Genomic DNA, 19,037 nt, shown 5'->3' with positions numbered 1-19,037 from the left:
GAAGCGAAATGGATATTAGCTCAGAGAGAGATCCCTGATCCATCAACGTATCCAGATAAGGTTGAAATGTAGTCAAAATAATTTTATTTATCACCCCAGCTAATGTAATATCTTTTCAAAAGGATAATGATATGTGAATGAAATTCAACAACAGTGACTGCGATGGTGGGGCCACAATCCTTTTGTGGGTCTCTAGAGCTACTCTAAAATAGATAATAAAAATATCAATCCTTCCTTTTCTGCCTTTGAGCAGATGGTAACTGGACCAAAACTCCTTACTTGGACATGACTAACATACCATGTATGTATCAACAGACAACGTTTTTTATTAAAGCTAATGAACCTAAAGCTTTGGCCTGAGATGTAGTACAATGCAGGACTGTTTTTATCTCCCTTAGTGTTTGATTCTTACTATGGAATCTCTAGTCCAGCAATCATATTACCTGAATAAAAGTTAGGTGTACTGATCTATGGATAGCATTATATGCAAATGACACCTTACTTTTTGTGTTTATCTTTATGGTAGTCCCTCCTAAAGTACTGAAGCAACGACAACAATTATTTGGAGCTATTTAAATTAAATGATGCCCCTTTTGCTATTCATTTTAATCAATATTTGCTAACTGGAATTTCTTAAACCTGTCATTTTCTCAGTTAAACACCATTAACATGAACCCATATTAGCTACCTTTAAGTGCTTCTAGTATCTTTTCCAATTCTATTTAACAAAACTCCAGAATCATATATTAAAATATATTTGGACAGGTAACAAATTCAAAGGTAGTTTGGCCTTCCAATTTTAACGCTCTACTATGCAGCACAGCTGGGTCCATCAGCTGACTGGCACAGAAATTGCCCCCAAAAACATTAGACCTCTACAGAACAACTACAAATCCCAGATATAGCATTTGAATATATTTCTCTTCTTCCATAGTCTAGGTTTATCCACTCTTTACCCACTCAGTAATTAACCTATTTACTCACCACCATGATTATATGGACAATAATTTCCAAAACTATTTAATACCCTCCACTCCCTTTCCCTTTGTCTCCCTTTTGTAATAATCCACTGTTTCCTCTGGGAATCATATCTTTGTATAGCAACTGAGACTTTTCGGATCTCACTAGATTAATCTAGTTGATTATACCAGAACCATCAGCTATGTTCCTTTGATCTATTAAAGACACAGTGGGCCAGATTCCAAACGGTCTTTCTCATACATTTCTTCCAATATTTCCAAACTCATATGCATTTACAAGACAACAGTGCTTAAATGATCAGATAACTCTGAAGAAACAATATTTAATATATCTAATAATAGAGAAAGATTATCTAAAATCTATTAAATACTTTTGGAAACAATCATTCACATAAAAGATACTCAAACAACAGGGAGCTGGATGTTAAAATTCTTGCCAATATTCAGCCTAGACTTTGAGGAAAAGACGGACATACTTCCAATCATCTGCAATAGGCTCATTCATACTAATTTGATGGGATTGTACATTTATACAAATATTTTGGCAAATGTTCAAAATGCAAGCTAATATGATTTTGGAATTTTCATGTACAATTATGTTCATAGCTCAGCTAGGTGCTGACAGTGAGGTTTCACTAGAAAAAATGATTCCACCCCCTCAGTTTTCTGTATATACGTGTCAGACTATCTATTACTGCCCAATGGCAAAATCCCCATGTTCCTTCTGTAAGCATTTGTTTAAATAAAATAATGGATTAATTTCCCGCCCTAAATAATAAAAATAAACACATTATCTTGCTACATGGGCACCAATTACTGTTTTTACTAGTCTATTTGATTCATAGTAAAAATTTATGTTTTATTATTGTTTCTGTTGGTATATGAATATGTATTATATGCTTTTTGTATTTATATTTCATACTTCCTTCAGTATGATTATATACTTTAGCACTTGCGTCTCTTTAGTACCATCGCTATTCCCTCACAAAAATGAGATCCTAATCTGCCACCCAATGTAACTTGATATACTGTTCAAGGATTTTGGTCTGGATTTGGAACTGTTTTTGCATAAAAATTCCCTGTTGATGTAGCAGGATCCTCTAAGAGAGGATACTAGTGTTCTATTACAATACAATGAAGGGAAAAATAATGATCCATAAAATTGCAATCATAGTTAGTTATTACTCAATACTTAACAGTCAAAAAACAGGTTATGATATAGTCCTGTAATGTAGACACAGCGAAAGGAAAATTATTTGAGACTTGTTCATTGAATCTTACCTGACCAGTGTCCAGTGGTAGCGCCTGATCTGTCTGTGCATGTCTCACTTACAGGTCTAAAGACAGTCTCCCAGCCACCAGTAGCATAGCGCCAATTCTGAGACTCCAAAATGAGTGTTCGTTGTGTTCCATATGCAATCATGAAGCAGTAGACAACATGATGAAGTTGACAGCCATAGCCACAGCCTTTGTTGATATTACACACAAGTTTCTTGGCTTTACTGCAATCCTTGGGGTTCTATAAGTAAGGACGAAGAAGCACAGTTGAAGACAAGATATACACAAAGGCATATTTCTCTGAGTTAATAAGTGACAAGTGTCATAAATCACACACAAGTCATGCCAATATAGTACATCCCACATTAAAATGAAGGAGCAAGCACCAGCTGAATGAAAATTGTTTGTGCATTCTCAGCAGTTAACATGAACAGTGATCACATATATTTCACTACTCCAATATAAAATAATACACCTTTAAGATATTAAATTATGTTTTCATTTCTAAGGCTGTCAGAATATGCTAACATTCAGTCTCAAGGCTCACATCCAAAATAGTTCTCAATGTAAGAATGCTCTTTCTTGATTTCCTCTGGCTCTTTCCCAACTTTGTTAGCACTATTTCAATGAACATGCATGAATTATTTAAAAAGAAAAATTCAGTCTGCCTAGAGAGTAAAACAAACACTTTATTAATAAGCTATTTTCCAAACTAACTTACTACAAACCAAGTATAAAACATACTACATGCTAAACAAAGTGGTAAAAGTCAACGTTTTAAACTGGATTGTATTCTTGATAAACATAAAATCCAGTTATTGAAATAGTCCAGCTCTGCACACAAAAATTATGCACTGAAATTTTCTGTACTTTTAAGAGATTATATCTTACATCATCTATATTAAAGGCTATTTATAGTATGTAATAATTTTTTATACAACTATTGAATTTAACTGCCATTAAATAAGGTATGCCAAGCACGTTTAAAATTATAGAGTATTAAATACTTTTTGGGTTCATAAAGTCCGGATAAGATTTTTTTCTGTCAAAGTTTTGTTCTTTGCTGTATCCATTGTTACTTACATATTCCCAGACATCTTTTTTCCATAAATATAATTTGTATATGAAATATTTAGTATGAGAAGTTATTTTGGGTTGTTTAACTGCAAGAGGAGAGTAACTCTGTGCACCAATACAACCATATCTTTTTCCCTTTCCTATCCAACACTCTATAATGGATTTTTCCCTATCCACTCTTGGAAATAGATAAAGCCTTTGCTGAGAGGAGGCTAGATATCACCCTCCCTCCTGAGAACTATTCAGAATTATCTGCCTCTACAGCTGCACTCAGACCTCTATTTCTTAAGAGTATTTCAATCTATTCTATTTGGCTTTCCCGCTAATTTTTCCCAAAACAATCCATTCAAATTTGACCTTTTGAAATTTTGGCCCAAAATAATTTTAGGAAGGGCAGATTGTCTGAAGCCAAGCATTTAAGGGTCCTGGTGTAGATAGCTTATCCTTATGAGGTTGCTTTGTCCAGAGAACCCAAGTTTGATAGTATCAGAGGGGTAGCCATGTTAGTCTGAATCTGTAAAAAGCAACAGAGGGTCCTGTGGCACCTTTGAGACTGTTAGTCTCAAAGGTGCCACAGGACCCTCTGTTGCTTTTTCCAAGTTTGATAGTTACTCGAGCAGCTGGGCGCAGGGTTAGACTCCATACCTGCTATGTCATGGCCATCTGAAGCATCACAGGGAGATTGAGCCTGTCCCTGGGCTTCTCTTTTGTTTGCTCTTCACCTACTTCATTGTTTTCTCTGCCTAATGGTTACGTGAAGGAAGAGGAGCATGCCAAAGAGTTAATGCAGCATTTAAAGACTTCAGGAGAGAAGCTCTGTGGTGACCCTTAGATAAGGCTGTACACACAAAGCATTATAAATTCTTAGATATTAAAAGCACATTTTATGGCTGCCTAATGATTTGATTCATAATTTCAGGAGGCATTAATTTGTACAAATATCTCTTCTTAGCACAGTAGACCATCTTTCCCCCCCTAAAATCTTTACATTAAGAATGCTACCACACATTCTATTTTTATTGTAAATTTAATGGATTTACATACATTTAAAAATTTCAATTTATAATTTTTTTGTATATTTTTGTCAATTTACTATCCTTCGCACAACTGATTAGTTGTTGATTTTATGCTGATTTCTTCCAAAAACTTTTTTAAAAGCACTCTTAAAATTGGGATGAATGCCGTAAGAGTGTGTATTTCTTTCTGCTCATAAGAATTCTCACAGAGCTTATTCAGGATCAATAGTTTTAAGTTATCCTTTATGTATATTAATGTTTATGTTTTCAAAAGAGCATTTTATACTAGCTCTCTGTTAGACCTCAAAGCAATGCAGTGTAGTTAAAAAGGATATGATTAACTTAATTTGTTCAATAACTTTTACAACTAGTATGTTAGATACACCTCTACCCCCATACAACGCGACCCGATATAACACGAATTCGGCTACAACGTGGTAAAGCAGTGCTTCGGGGGGGCAGGGCTGCGCACTCCGGTGGATCAAAGCAAGTTCGATATAACGCGGTTTCACCTATAACGCGATACTTTTTTTGGCTCCCGAGGACAGCATTATATCAAGGTAGAGGTGTATATAGTTACTAATTCCCAAACTGTGATTGAACAAACAGTACTAAACACATATATGTGCACCACTGTATCACTTTACGGGTGGGTTGAGGGCCCTGTTCATGCACCAGTAAAAGAGTGGGCCTGATTCTCTTCTTTCTTACACAGATTTTACACCACGGAAACTCCATTTATTCCAACTGAGTCACTCCAGAATCAGGCCCAGTATTTGCTGCTCCTTAGTTTACTAAGTAAAAATAATTTTTCTTCCTTCTGTTTCTGAAAATGAAATCCAGAATTTGAAGGCAGTTATTACCTTAGAATTTAAGTACATAGGCATGGATCATTACAGTATCAAGGAGGTAAGCTTTAAGTCAACTTACAGCTTGCAAACAGTTTCCATTGTAGATTTGAAAGGCAAGGGTGTAGCCATTGATATGTTCAAATAATTTAGTAAAATTGCAATCAAAATGTACTGTAGATAGCTACTTTTCTATTGTTTGATCAACCTTCTTTTCATCCAGGTTTCTAAATTTATCCACCCATAAAGTTTTATATTTAAAACACATTGATTTTTTCTTCTCACGTCACAAACAGAAATATATAAAAACATGTACTTACATATACACAGAAACACACAGATAGTTTTTTCTTATACATATTAATTTTTCTGTTTTAACTGATGTTATGCTCTTTGGATCAGATTCAGCCCTTGACAAATGTGTAGACTTAAGCCTGGGCTGAATATTTGGCACAACGTATACAATTTATAATATCAAAATAACATTGCTCAAGGAATTGTGGTTTTCCCTTTCACAGGAAGGGGACTGACTACATATCTCAAGCTTCAACAACCTAAAAATAATAAAGTAACTTAGCTAAAGTGACTTAGCTAAAAAAGGAAGAAAAGTTTCCACTTATTATTGGGGTTTGCAGTTGCTTATAAACTGCTTGAGTAACTATATCAACAGAATACTTCAAACAAATTACAGATGTATAATGCCATAACAAATACTGTCGTTAATGAGTTGTAGTTTATATTTACTTTATTTCCGAGGTATGCAGAAAAACATCAATCATATAGCATTCTTAGCTCCAGCAAGCTCATCTAACAAATGATTAACTTGAATTATATAAAAATAGCCAACCAACAAAGCAGGTAGGTTGTCTGCCAGCTGCTATTACATAGAGTAACAGAAGTCATTAATGTAATAATTACAAATTACCAGACAACAGATGGATTCTTTGCTAATCCTTTCATTTTAGTTGGTTCCCTTTCCTTTTTCCTACTTACAGTCTTTCCTTCTTTTTGTTTGTTCACTGAGAGCTACACTTTCACCACCCTACCTCATCCCATTTCCTTCTCTTTCTTTGAAGGTTTGCTATATTAATTAATTCAGTTTATTTAGGATCGATTGGTTAATAGATGGCTTGCAGAATGTTGTTGGAGTTAGAGACAGATCAACTTTTTTTTTTTTGGCGGGGGGGGGGAAGGGAATGAAAATTTCAAAATACAGTAAAATTCCCCTTCCCTTTTGAAAATCCAGCTTTGTAATATAATTAAAACATAAAAAAGAAATGAGTAAACTTTGCGAAGTGTTGTCTGCAAAAGCTCAGGTGACAATTGAAATGAGTTTTGAGATAGATTAAAACTTTACCAGGCACCAGAGTATTACTTATGTTACTCTCCTGATAAATGCCCATATTTTCATAGGAATAGGTAGCATTTTATAACCCATTTGTCTAGTCAGGCTATTTTAAATATAAAACAAAATTCCCAATGGCACTGAATCCTCCATAATACATCACAAATATTTTTACTCTCATTGTATTCCCTTTCCTTGCTGCTGGTGGATGACTGAACTCCCTAATGTACAGTGTAAGTGAACTCTATGTAGAAGCCAGCAGGACATATTTCACAGTAATGTCACAAACCACTACATTCTGTTTTGGCAATATAAAGTACAGCCCCAAAGTATTTAGTTTATGGTGTGAGATCAGGTTAGTAGCACAACACTATAGTGGGTGGCAGCTCTATAGCTGACCTCAAGTCAAGTAAATAAAGCCCAAATAGTGTTTGAAACATAGTTGGTTAGAATCACTCTCAAATATACAGACATAGGGTTCAAGTCACTGTCAGAATACTGGCCCCCAGCTGTGGAAAGTCCATCTGGAAGGGACATGAGTAATACAGTACAATTCACCAGGAACTCCTCTTCCTTTGGGTCTTGTCCAGTGCACTCAAAAAGTCAGTGGGGTCAGCGGAGAAAGTTGCCAAAAGTGCCACTTGCAAACCTCTCAACCTTGTAATGCAGGGGTGGGTATGAAAATTGTATGGCAGGCCATGATTGCTCAGGAAATTGGGGGTTAGGGTGCAGGAAGGGGTGAGGGCTCCAGCTGGGGGTGAGGGTTGGCTGTGCAGGAAAGAGCTCCGGGCTGAGACTGAGGGGTTCGGAGGGCAGGAGGGGGATCAGGGCTGGGGCAGGGGGTTGGGGCGCGGGAGGGAGTCAGGGGTGCAGGATCTCGGCAGTGCTTACCTCAAGCAGCTCCCGGAAGCAGCGGTATGTCCCCCCTCTGGCTGCTACATGGAGGCGCGGCCAGGCGGCTCTGCATGCTGCCCTGTCCACAGGTGCCATCCCTGCAGCTCCCACTGGCCGCGGTTCCTGGCCAATGTGAGCTATGGGGGTGGCACTTGGGGCGGGGGCCGCATGCAGAGCCCCCTGGATGCCCCTACACATAAGAGCTGGAGCGGGGACATATTGCTGCTTCTGGGAGCCACCGCACATGCGGAGCGGGACAAGCCCACGATCCTGCTCCCTGGAGGAAGCTCGAGGGCCAGATTAAAATGTCTGAAGGACCGGATGTGGCCGTAGTTTGCCCACCCCTGTTGTAATGTGTGTGACACAAGCCATCAAAATGGAACAAGTTATCAAAACGTAGAACACCAGTGCGCTGTTGCACATTGTACCACAGGCAACAAATTACACTGCTTTTAATTATAAAACATGTTTTTAAAGATGTTTTTTCATTGTGTGAATCAAATAAGCTAGCTTTGCCATCTGTAACAGTTTAATTGGCGTGGAGTGGGAGGGTGGCCTGTTACAGATGGCAAAACTGGCTTATTTGATTCAGACAGTGAGAAAACAGTCTTATAAATAGCTTTTATACTTCTAAAACATAATTTCTTGCTTATGGCTTGATGTACAACAAAACACACGTGCTCCACATTTGGGACCAGGTCCTCGCTCAGGCTGCTAGGAAGCTTGAAGGAGGTAGTCCTTGCCCACACTTCTCATAGGATGCCAGAAGGAGGGGAGTTCTCATCCCAGGCTGCCCCTAATTTAATTCATACAGCTCTCCTCCAACCCCCTACGATTCATGTCATTCACGCTATACAATCTGTGCCAGATCCTTGCTTCCCACACAAAATTAATGCTGATGCCCCCCCACCCACTTACCCACAGTTAATACAGGCCAGATCTTCCTCCATCCCCCAATTAATGATGGCCACTTTCCCCTTTAAGGCAGGGGTCGGTCTTCTAAATCTATTGCTGACTGCCCATACTTTAAGGTTGCTATCTGAAGACTTTCAGCTCCTCCTGGTCAGCCCTCCTTACCACACAGACTTCTCTTTGCTCCTTAGAAGGAAGGTGAGGGAGGAAAAGGAGCTCAGAGCTGCTACTACTCCAGCCAGCAGACTCAGTCTTGCAGACCACCTGAGTATGTATGCTGTGCAGTAGAACAGATTGCCTGATCTTGCTCCAATGTAGTACAGTTGAGTGCTCTGGCAGTCACCTACCCTCCTCTAGGAAGGGATTTCACCTTGAGCACAATAACCCAGAGGTGAAAGTAAGCTGGTATGCCCTGGTACGGCATACCGGCAAGAGCCAGTGCGCCGTATAGTGGTGGCCCAGCTTCCCCAGGCGGCAATTTAAAGGGCCTGGGGCTCCCAGCAGTGGCTGGAGCCCCAGGCCCTTTAAATTGCCACCAGAGACCTGCTGCTGGAGCCCTGGAGTAGCGGCAGCGGGGCTCCAGGGGCTATTTAAAGGGCCGGGGCTCCCGCTGCCTCTACTGCCCTGGGCCCTTTAAATAGCCACCAGAGCCCGGCCACCGCTACTCCAGTGCTCCGGGGGCTATTTAAAGGGCTGGGGCAGTAGAAGCAGGGGAGTCCTGGGCCCTTTAAATAGCCCCCAGAGCCCTGGAATAGCGGCGCGGCTCCGAGGGCTATTTAAAGGGCCTGGGGCTCCCACTGCCTCTATGGCCCCGACCCTTTAAATAGCCACCGGAGCCCCACTGCCGGAGCCCTGGGGTAGCAGCAGCAGCTGGGGGCTCTGGCAGCAGTTTAAAGGGCACGGGGCAGTAGCGGCGGCCCAGCCCTGGGCCCTTTAAACTGCTGTCAGAGCCCCCGGCTGCCACTGCTACCCCGGTGAGGGACAGGGCAGGCTGGGGCTGTCTCTGACCCCCCCAACCCCACCCCTTCTGCCCGAGGCCCCGCCCCTTCCGGGGGCCAGAGCTGGCCCCAACCCAGCCCCGCACCGGTAAGTCCCTATTTCTACTTTCACCCCTGCAATCACCTCATGAATGCAAAGGGCTGCAAACTATTTCCCTCGGTCTACAATCCCCTAACGTTAAACTAGTCCTGACTTTGGAGACCTCCCCACGTATGTATCAGCTGGGTTCATCTTTAAGGAGGTTATTGCCCTTATAGATTAGACGTTTAGATAGTGAACTACAAAAGAACTTATGGAGCACAGCCAACACTTGATTTAATACTGAGGTAGACTTTCTCCAAGCCTATTCAATTTTCATATGTTCACTACATTTTCCCTTGTAAAAATGTAAGTATAGAAACTTAGGTCATCTAATTCCAATATCCCTCAAAAACATCATTTAAAAACATGCTTGCCAGCTGCTATTTTCTGTTTTGCTCATTTGTTTTATTTTTAGGTAGCCTTTTTATTTTGCCTAAAAGACTGTCTTTTTAACACGCTGAGCCCCATTCACATGCCTAAACTTCTTTTAAGGTGTTTTTGGAAAGGGTATCTATTCATTAATCCAATATTGTGAAATTAATTCTACAATGGTTGAGGAACACATTAAACGTACATTGTAAAATACTAGAAAAAGGGATACGGTAAAAGATATTCATTTAAGAGAATAAGACTATCAGAGCAGAAAATGCCAAGTTACATGTAGAGTCACAAAAATTTGAATGCACTAAACAAAGATTTCCAGACACTCTTATACAATTATTGAAATCTATAGAAGTCAAACAGAACAAAGAAATCCATAGTGAATTACATGCAGGGGTGAAAGTAAGTTAAAGGACTTACCGGTACGCCAGAGTCCTGGGCAGGGGCGTGGCCTCAACCGGAAGAGGCGGGCCTTTAAATCAAGATTTAAAGGCCCCAGGGCTGCGGCTGGGAGATCCGGGGCCTTTAAATCACCCCTGGAACTACCAGCTGCAGAGACGGCTGGGAGCCCCGGGGCACAGAGGTGATTTAAAGGGCCCAGGGCTCTGGTCACCGCTACTACAGCGGTGCTCTGGGCCCTTTAAATTGCTGACGGAGCTCTGCCGCTGCTACCATGGGGCTCCAGCAGCCGGGCTTGGGTGGGGATTTAAAGGACCTGGGGCTCCGGCGGCGGGGAGCCGCAGGCCGTTTAAATCGCCGCCCAAGCCCCACTGCCTGAGCCTCAGGGTAGCGGCGGCAGGGCTTGGGCAGTGCTTTAAAGGGCCAGGACTCCCCGCAGCGTCCGGAGCCCTTGGCCCTTTAAATCGTCACCCAAGCCCTGCTGCCGGAGCCCCAGGGTCTCGGCAGCAGGGTTCTGGCGGTGATTTAAAGGGCCAGGGGCTCCGGCCACTGCAGGGAGCCCCAAGCCTCTTAAATCGTCAGCCTAGGGAAGCCAGTCTGTTCCGGCACGGCGTACCATACCGACTTACTTTCACCTCTGATTACATGTAGTCTCAAGAGTCCATTTAAAGGAAGTATATACATAAAATCCCTGAGTGAATTTCTGAATGATATTGTGGATAAGGCAGAAATCTCCTGAGGACTTCTCTACTGGTAATTTGCTGACTCTATTGAGGCATTAATACCAGAAGGAATAAAGTAGACCAGGAATGGAAAAGTTTCTTATCAACTTTCCAAAATGGCAAACAAGCAGCGTTGTCATTGTGTCTGTGTTACACTCATGCTTTCTAACTGTTTCTACCTGAGAAACTAGGAAAGAATGAAGACAACTCATCATTCCATGTGGATGGTTATATATGACAAACATTAAAGAGACACTGTCAACCTAAATTTGGTCTATTACATTTCATAATAGTATTTTATAAAAAGTTAAGACTGATAGAAATGTTTCACAATTTTAAAATTCCAATCAAAAAGAGTTGTTTTAAAACAAACATTTCACTGTATTGTCTGACTCACTACAGCACCAAGAACTTGAAAGTGAAACAGACTATAAAAAAAAGGAAAGCTGACTTCATTGATGTTTTCCACCAAACTTAGATAAATATATAAAATAAACAAAGAGCAAATATATTGGATTTTAAAAATTCTTTCACTTGGAATATTGTGCAGTATTATGAGTAATATAAGAATTCTATTTTAAAACAACATATTTTTAAGTTAACAATGTCACTAATCAGAGGGGTAGCCATGTTTGCCGCTTTTTAAGATCCAGACTAAGAGTCCTGTGGCACCTTATAGACTAACAGAAGTAGTGGAGCATAAGCTTTCATGGGTGAATACCCACTTCGTCAGACGCATTCACCCACGAAAGCTTATGCTCCAATACTTCTGTTAGTCTATAAGGTGCCACAGGACTCTGTCGCTTTTTAATGTCACTAAGACATTTTTATAGTCACCTGGAGTTCCATTTGCTGCAAATCTAAATCAATAATAAAGGGAGGAACAGTAGATCCCATGGTGTTGTCTCCAGTTCTTCTGTATATATTCCACTAGGAAATATCCACCAGATCTAAAATATTATCCCTACCATACATTAGTTTTAGCTTCTAAAAGTCAGAGGTAGAGTAGCAGAAACAGATTTCTGCTACTTTAATTAACAGTTCTACAAAAATTATGTTAGATAATGGCAATACATGTAAACCAGCCAAAATTTCTTCCTTCCCAGTCTTGTTTCCTTTCATTTTATAAAACCAACAAGTGATTAAGTTTTCCCAACATCATTATGTAAAACTCTTAAGGGACATAAAAGCAAAGATTAGCTTGTATTTGATGTAGTGGAGCAGGGGGAAACAGAGGAGGGAACCAAAGAAAGGGGTAATGTGGTCAAAGAGATGAGCCAGAAACATGATCTTTTACAGCATAGTTTTGAATGGACATAAGTAAAGCAAAATGCATTTGTCATGGTGAGACAAATGTCAAGATGTAAGATCGTTTGTCCAGATCCCCACCGTTTAGCTTTGGAGAGGAAAGGCCAGATCTTAAAGATGCTATGCAGAGAGAAGAGAAGCAGCAGGATTTAGGCACAGCTTTGATGTTAAGATCTAGAGAGAACCATGTTGAAGGTAACATCCAAGCTATGGGCTTAAGTGACAGAAAAAATGGTAGTGTTCCCCATAATGACTAAGAAAAGGGGAAGATGGAAGGACAAGGTGGGGGAAAATAGCTCTCTTTTAGCCACATTGAGAATAAGCTGATGGTTGGACATCCACAAGATGTCAGAAAGACAAGCTGTGATTTTAGTTTGGAAAGAAGGAGACAGGTCAGGAGTGGAGATGTAGATCTGTGAGCCATAAGCATACACGTGGTATTTATTGACATACAGAATGAGATATATAGGGTACGTTAGACACAGATAGCTAACATATTCTCTGCTTAAAGTCCTTACAACATATCTAGTATGAGTGTCCAATTAGTTTTTTCAAGGATACTAAGAAGAAAGTTTCTTCAGAGTACAATAACAATGAGGGAAAGAGCAATTATTACAGAAATATTAGAAAAATATAGGAGTACAATTTGATATATTAAAAATATTAGATATTTCTATAAGTTCTATAGGATGTACAGGGGCTTTAAAACAAAACACTGAAAATTAAGGGATTGAGGAACTCACAAAGAACTAGAATAGGTGGTAAAGCATGTGTTAGAGTCAGAGGAAGTGGAACTAGAACATGATCAGATCAGAATTTAAAGATAATATCTTTATGGGAGAAATTTTAATGAACATGTGGAAATTAAATAAGCTTAGAGGGGGCTATTACAATTTTAAATGAGAATGATGGCTCTGCACACCAGCTGTTTATGGTTCAGTGAATGACACTGAAATTGATAATGGATAATTACATTCTTTATGTAAAGTACGGTATCTTCTCTCTCACTTCATAGACACCACTGATGAATTGAGGAATGTGTCTGTGGGAGAACTCCCAAAAGATATGGCCACTTCTTGTAATATACCAAAACAAAAGCTATTTTTAGCTTTTGCAGACTTATGGAGTCTGAATGAAAAGGCAAAGTTATAGTCTACTGGCAATCATGGATCCAGCAGACAAAAAACCCCCACCCCCAAAATATATGTCAGGAGATTACATTATTGCACAATTACAATTAAAACAGCAGTTAAACCCTTTTCTGTTATTGTCCTTTTGTGTGTGAAAATACTGGCTCACTTTATACATAAATACAAAGGATATATTACATATGTACAACATAAATCCTCTCGTATTGCTGTCTACAGCATTTGCACCTATACTTTCATTTAAATTACATGAATGTTTTTACTATGTTGGCATATTTTAGTAGACTAAAATATTTTTTCAACAAAACACATTTTTAAATTTTCCTCTTGATTTAAGTGCTCTTATTCTACCTTTCTTACCTGAAGGTATGTTATTCTCCTCTGTACCAGCTCTGTCAGATCTTTGGCCTCTTTTTCTCGCCAATCACCTGCTCCATCTGTTTGACTGAGGTAGTACAGATCTGTCATTATCGACCTATAAAAGGCAAGCAACATTAGATAGCTACCTTAATAATACTAAATCAGAGGGTTAGGCAAAGCCACAAAGAGAAATTAAATAAGTCTTCTGATTACACTGATCTGCTTAAACATTTTTTGTGGACAGGATACGTAATTAAACTAAGAGGGGACAAGTACATATGCACTGTACAACACTAAATTAATTTGACTGTTGGCACCCCACAGCTGTTGCAAAAAAAGCAAACATGATTCTGGGATGTATTAACAGGTGTGTTGTGAGCAAGACACGAGAAGTCATTCTTCCGCTCTACTCTGCTCTGGTTAGACCTCAGCTGGAGTATTGTGTCCAGTTCTGAGCACCGCATTTCAAGAAAGATATGGAGAAATTGGAAAGGGTCCAGAGAAGAGCAACAAGAATGATTAAAGGTCTTGAGAACATGACCTATGAAGGAAGGCTGAAAGAATTGGGTTTGTTTAGTTTGGAAAAGAGAAGACTGAGAGGGGACATGATAGCAGTTTTCAGGTATCTAAAAGGGTGTCATAAGGAGGAGGGAGAAAACTTGTTCACCTTAGTCTCTAAGGATAGAACAAGAAGCAATGGGCTTAAACTGCAGCAAGGGAGGTCTAGGTTGGTCATTAGGAAAAAGTTCCTAACTGTCAGGGTGGTTAAACACTGGAATAAATTGCCTAGGGAGGTTGTGGAATCTCCATCTCTGGAGATATTTAAGAGTAGGTTAGATAAATGTCTATCAGGAATGGTCTAGACAGTATTTGGTCCTGCCATGCGGGCAGGGGACTGGACTCGATGACCTCTCAAGGTCCCTTCCAGTCCTAGAATCTATGAATCAGTGCAGATTACCTCTCTCTGCGTGTATCCTCCAACATAAACAGCAGCCCAGAATGGGTGTGTACACATTATCTGATTCTGTGCCCTCCATTTACCATATTTCTCTTATCTATATATAACTGCAGTATTAAATGACTGTGGAGTGGAAAAACTCTTAAGCCCACTAATCAAAATTTTTCATTGAAGAAAAGTCCCAAAACCATTAGTTCCAGGATAAATCTGAAATTCATTGGCCCAGGAAAAGAGACAATCAGGGGGTGACTCCTAATGTTGCTTCTCTGACAATGTGATGTTGCTATGCCATCAGAGATCAGCTTACTGTCTCTATATAAATGTAACATTGTAAATGTCATGGTGCAGAGATTCTACTATGTTCCCATAGTCCTTATTAGTACACCAGCAAACCAATTGTAGAATATTAAAAAAAATGGGATAAAGAAGCATCTCTTTGTTTATAATTAAAAATAATGATATTATGAAAAAGGTAAGTAACAGCATAGGAAGAGTGACATGAGATGTGAGCATGATGTAAATCTGGATTTAAGTCACAATAGTTCAGCTTTCATATCAATGCACAAGGGCATACTTTTGTATCTCTCTGTATAAAACAGTTATATTTAAAATGTATAAGCATTACATGCAAAAAAATTTACATTAGTATCACAAATTTAAACTAAAGAATACGGAGATCATTTTTTAGGATCGGTCAGATCCTAAATGATGACTATTGTATTAGTATCTAGTGGATAGTCACAACTGAAGGGGAGGGGCTTGGAGAAAGAAAGCAATCGGGGGCAGACAGCATGTGGAAAGGAGCTCTCTTGGCAAAATCCAGTATTCATAGTAGGGTGGGGTTTGGATTCCTATTCACTCAATACCCAAATTATGCAAAGAAGAGTCAGCAAATGAAAAATATTATGTTATTCATAACAACATTACCTTGTCTACTCTGCAAATACTATAACTTTACATTTAATAACCTAACTAATAATCCAACATTATAGGCAGAGAATGGAGCTGCTTAACACTTCTGATTATAGTACCCAAGTTGCTTGTAACTTTGACAGACTTTAACCATTTGGAATGATACCCACTTTATTTGGACTTGAGGGGCTGTGATTTACCAGCTGAGAGTCTTGATGAACCACACATGGGAATACCAGAGCAGAGGGAGGAAACACAGTAGGGGTTGGGGGATAGAGGGAACCAGTGGGGATACAAAAAGAGTGAGGGCCAAGGAACATGTCTTTTCTCCTAGGACCCCCTGGTAATGCCCTCTCAGGGTAAGGGTGGTATAAGAGACCCTACCTTGCAGTAATCTATGGCACTGGAGCTCCTTGGCTGAGGCTATTCCTTATAAGCAGGCTTGGTGATGAAGTGGGGAGCAGGCTCAGTATGTACCCACCTGCTGATTGCCTTCTATGATGAGATAACTGGCTCTCTCATGGGGAAAGCAATGGACGTGATATACCTTGACTTTAGCAAAGCTTTTGATACGGTCTCCCACAGTATTCTTGCCAGCAAGTTAAAGTAGTATGGATTGGATGAATGGCCTATAAGGTGGACAGAAAGCTGGCTAGATCGTCGGGCTCAATGGGTAGTGATCAACAACTCGATGATCAGTTGGCAGCCAGTAGCAAGCAGAGTGCCCCAGGGGTCTGTCCTTGGACCAATTTTGTTCAACATTTTTATTAATGATCTGGATAATAGGATGGATTGCACCCTCAGCAAGTTCGTGGATGACACTAAGCTCGGGGAAGAGGTACATGTGCTGGAGAGTAGGCATAGGGTACAGAGGGACCTAGACAAACTGGAGGATTGGGCCAAAAGAAATCTGATGAGGTTCAACAAGGACAAGTGCAGAGTCCTGCACTTAGGACGGAAGAATCCCATGCACTGTTACAGGCTGGGGACCGACTGGCTAAGCGGCAGTTCTGCAGAAAAGGACCTGGGAATTACAGTGGACGAGAAGCTGGATACAAGTCAACAGTGTGCCGTTGTTGCCAGGAAGGCTAAAGGCATATTGGGCTTCATTAGTAGGAGCATTGCCAGCAGATCGAGGGAAGTGATTATTCCCCTCTATTCGGCACTGGTGAGGCCACATCTGGAGTATTGCATCCAGTTTTTGGCCCCCCACTACAGAAAGGATGTGGATGAATTGGAGAGAGTCCAGTGGAGGGCAATGAAAATGATCAGGGGGCTGGGGCACATGACTTATGAGGATAGGCTGAGGGAACTGGGCTTATTTAGTCTGCAGAAGAGAAGAGTAAGGGGGGATTTGATAGCAGCCTTCAACTACCTAAAGGGGGGTTCCAAAGAGGATGGAGCTTGGCTGTTCAAAGTGGTGGCAGATGACAGAACAAGGAGCAATGGTCTCAAGTTGCAGTGGGGGAGGTCTAGGTTGGATTTTAGGAAAAACTATTTCACTAGGAGGGTGGTGAAGCACTGGAATGGGTTACCTAGGGAGGTGGTGGAATCTCCATCTTAAGATGTTTTTAAGGTCTGGTTTTGACAAAGTCCTGACTGGGATGATTTAGTTGGGGTTGGTCCTGCTTTGAGCAGGGGGTTGGACTAGATGACCTCCTGACGTCTCTTCTAACCCTAATCTTCTATGATTCTATGAATTGCCTGGAATTCCTTGCTTTCTGTCGGGGTCTCTTTTACAAAAACTTGACCACTTCAGAAAAAGCAGAGCTCAGCACCACTGATTTTAGTGGTGACCCCTGAGAGGAAACCTCCCCGTCAGTGCTCTGCACTTTGGGGTAACTGGATGGGCACTTTGGAGGCCTGGCTGCCTCGCTGCACCTCTGATGGAATGATCTGAATCAGCACTTCTGTGAGCATCACCTGTACAGACTCCCAGCAGTGTTCAGAAGAATTAGCCTTGGATTTGAGGATTTCTCCTTCAACTCACTGTGAGGCAACGTTGTGTTAGACATCTGGGACTCTCCTTGGAGAGCCTAAATAATGACTTAGAGGCATTTCCCATGATTCTTGAGTGTACTGGATGACATCTTCAGACAAATTTCAAATTCATGGATGTTATAGGAGGCTTCCAGGCACAGTACATGCTGCATATGGTCATGGGCATTGAACATTGTTATGCCACAAGATTGTGAGTTGAAGCCAGAGACCATCCTCCTTCAAATGGCATTTGGAATGGAAACATGAGAAACTGCTGAATAAACTAGAGGCACGGAAGAAATGAGAAAATGTGTGGGAGTGTTGAACACCAGTATGTATTGAAATAGATGTGCCAAGCTGTTACAATTTTTATCAAGGTTCTGGAAACTCAAGCTTCTCTTTTGGTGTCTATAATTTCACCAGAAATGCTCAATAAAAATGTAGTTAGTCTTTCTAATCTGTATAATTTACAACCACAAGGCATGACTGCAGTTACCTTTAATCATGCTAGCTTGGTTCATGGAACAGTGAAGCTGCAGCAGGGCAAACTTCAGTGTGGGCTATACCCACCTAGACCTGGGTAACTACTCGTGAAGCTAGTCCATGTGGATGCTTACACTGCACAGATGTAATACACTTAAACGTGTGTACGGCATTTTCCTTAGTACCACACAACATTCTATTAAAAAGTTAGTGCTAAACAATCTCAATACAGCCCACCTTACATTGTTTAAGGGCTGGCCAACTGACAGATCTCAAGAAGTAGTTATTAATGGGGAATCATAATTAATTGGTGATTTTCTAGTGGGGGGTCTGCGGAGTTGGTACTAGTCCCAGCACTATTCAACCTTTTTATTAAAGATCTGAAAATAACTATAAAATCACTGCTGATAAAATTTGCAGATGACAGAGACTGGTTGAGAGGTAAATAACAATGAGGACCTGGCTGTCACACAGAACAATCTGGACTGCTGTTAAACTGAGCCCATTCACACAAAACACACTTCAATATAATTAAATTCAAAGTTATACATCTAGGAAGCAGGAATGCAGGCCATACAAGAAGAATGGAAGAATTACATCCTGGAAAGCAGTGACTCTGAAAAGCATTTTGGAATCATAGCGGACAAGCAACGGAACATGAGCTCCCAGTGGGATGCTGTGGCAAAAAGGCATAATGTGGTCCTTGGAATGTACAATCAGAGAAGTAGTGAGTAGGAATAGAGATCTACCTCTATATATGGCATTGGTGAGACTGATACTGGAAAACTGTATCATCCACAAAATTATTTGAGGGCTGGAGCAAATGCCTTAAAGTGAGAGACCTAAAGAGCTCAATCTGCTTAATTTAGGAAAAAGAAGATTGAGAGGTGACTTCACAGGAAGAAAATACCGGTTATGAAGGACTCTTTAATCTGTCAGAAAAAGACCTAACAAGA

General features: G+C 40.5%; 1 protein-coding gene across 15 annotated transcripts in view; it reads right to left on the bottom strand.

Moving 5' to 3' along the window:
- Positions 1-19,037, bottom strand: part of FUT8 (fucosyltransferase 8) — a 246,741-nt gene that overhangs the window by 56,008 nt on the left and 171,696 nt on the right. For all 15 annotated transcript variants that reach the window (XM_065595255.1, XM_065595262.1, XM_065595266.1 and 12 more), the window contains 2 exons: positions 13,749-13,863; positions 2,262-2,499 (listed from right to left, as the gene is read on the bottom strand). In XM_065595255.1, coding sequence (XP_065451327.1) covers positions 2,262-2,499; positions 13,749-13,863 — 353 coding nt within the window. The remainder of the gene's footprint in view (positions 1-2,261; positions 2,500-13,748; positions 13,864-19,037) is intronic.

This window comes from Chrysemys picta, chromosome 4 (assembly GCF_011386835.1).
Source record: "Chrysemys picta bellii isolate R12L10 chromosome 4, ASM1138683v2, whole genome shotgun sequence".
Lineage (NCBI taxonomy): Eukaryota > Metazoa > Chordata > Testudines > Emydidae > Chrysemys > Chrysemys picta.
Note: the sequence above shows the minus strand (reverse complement) of the source record. Positions and strands in the feature narration are given on the sequence as shown.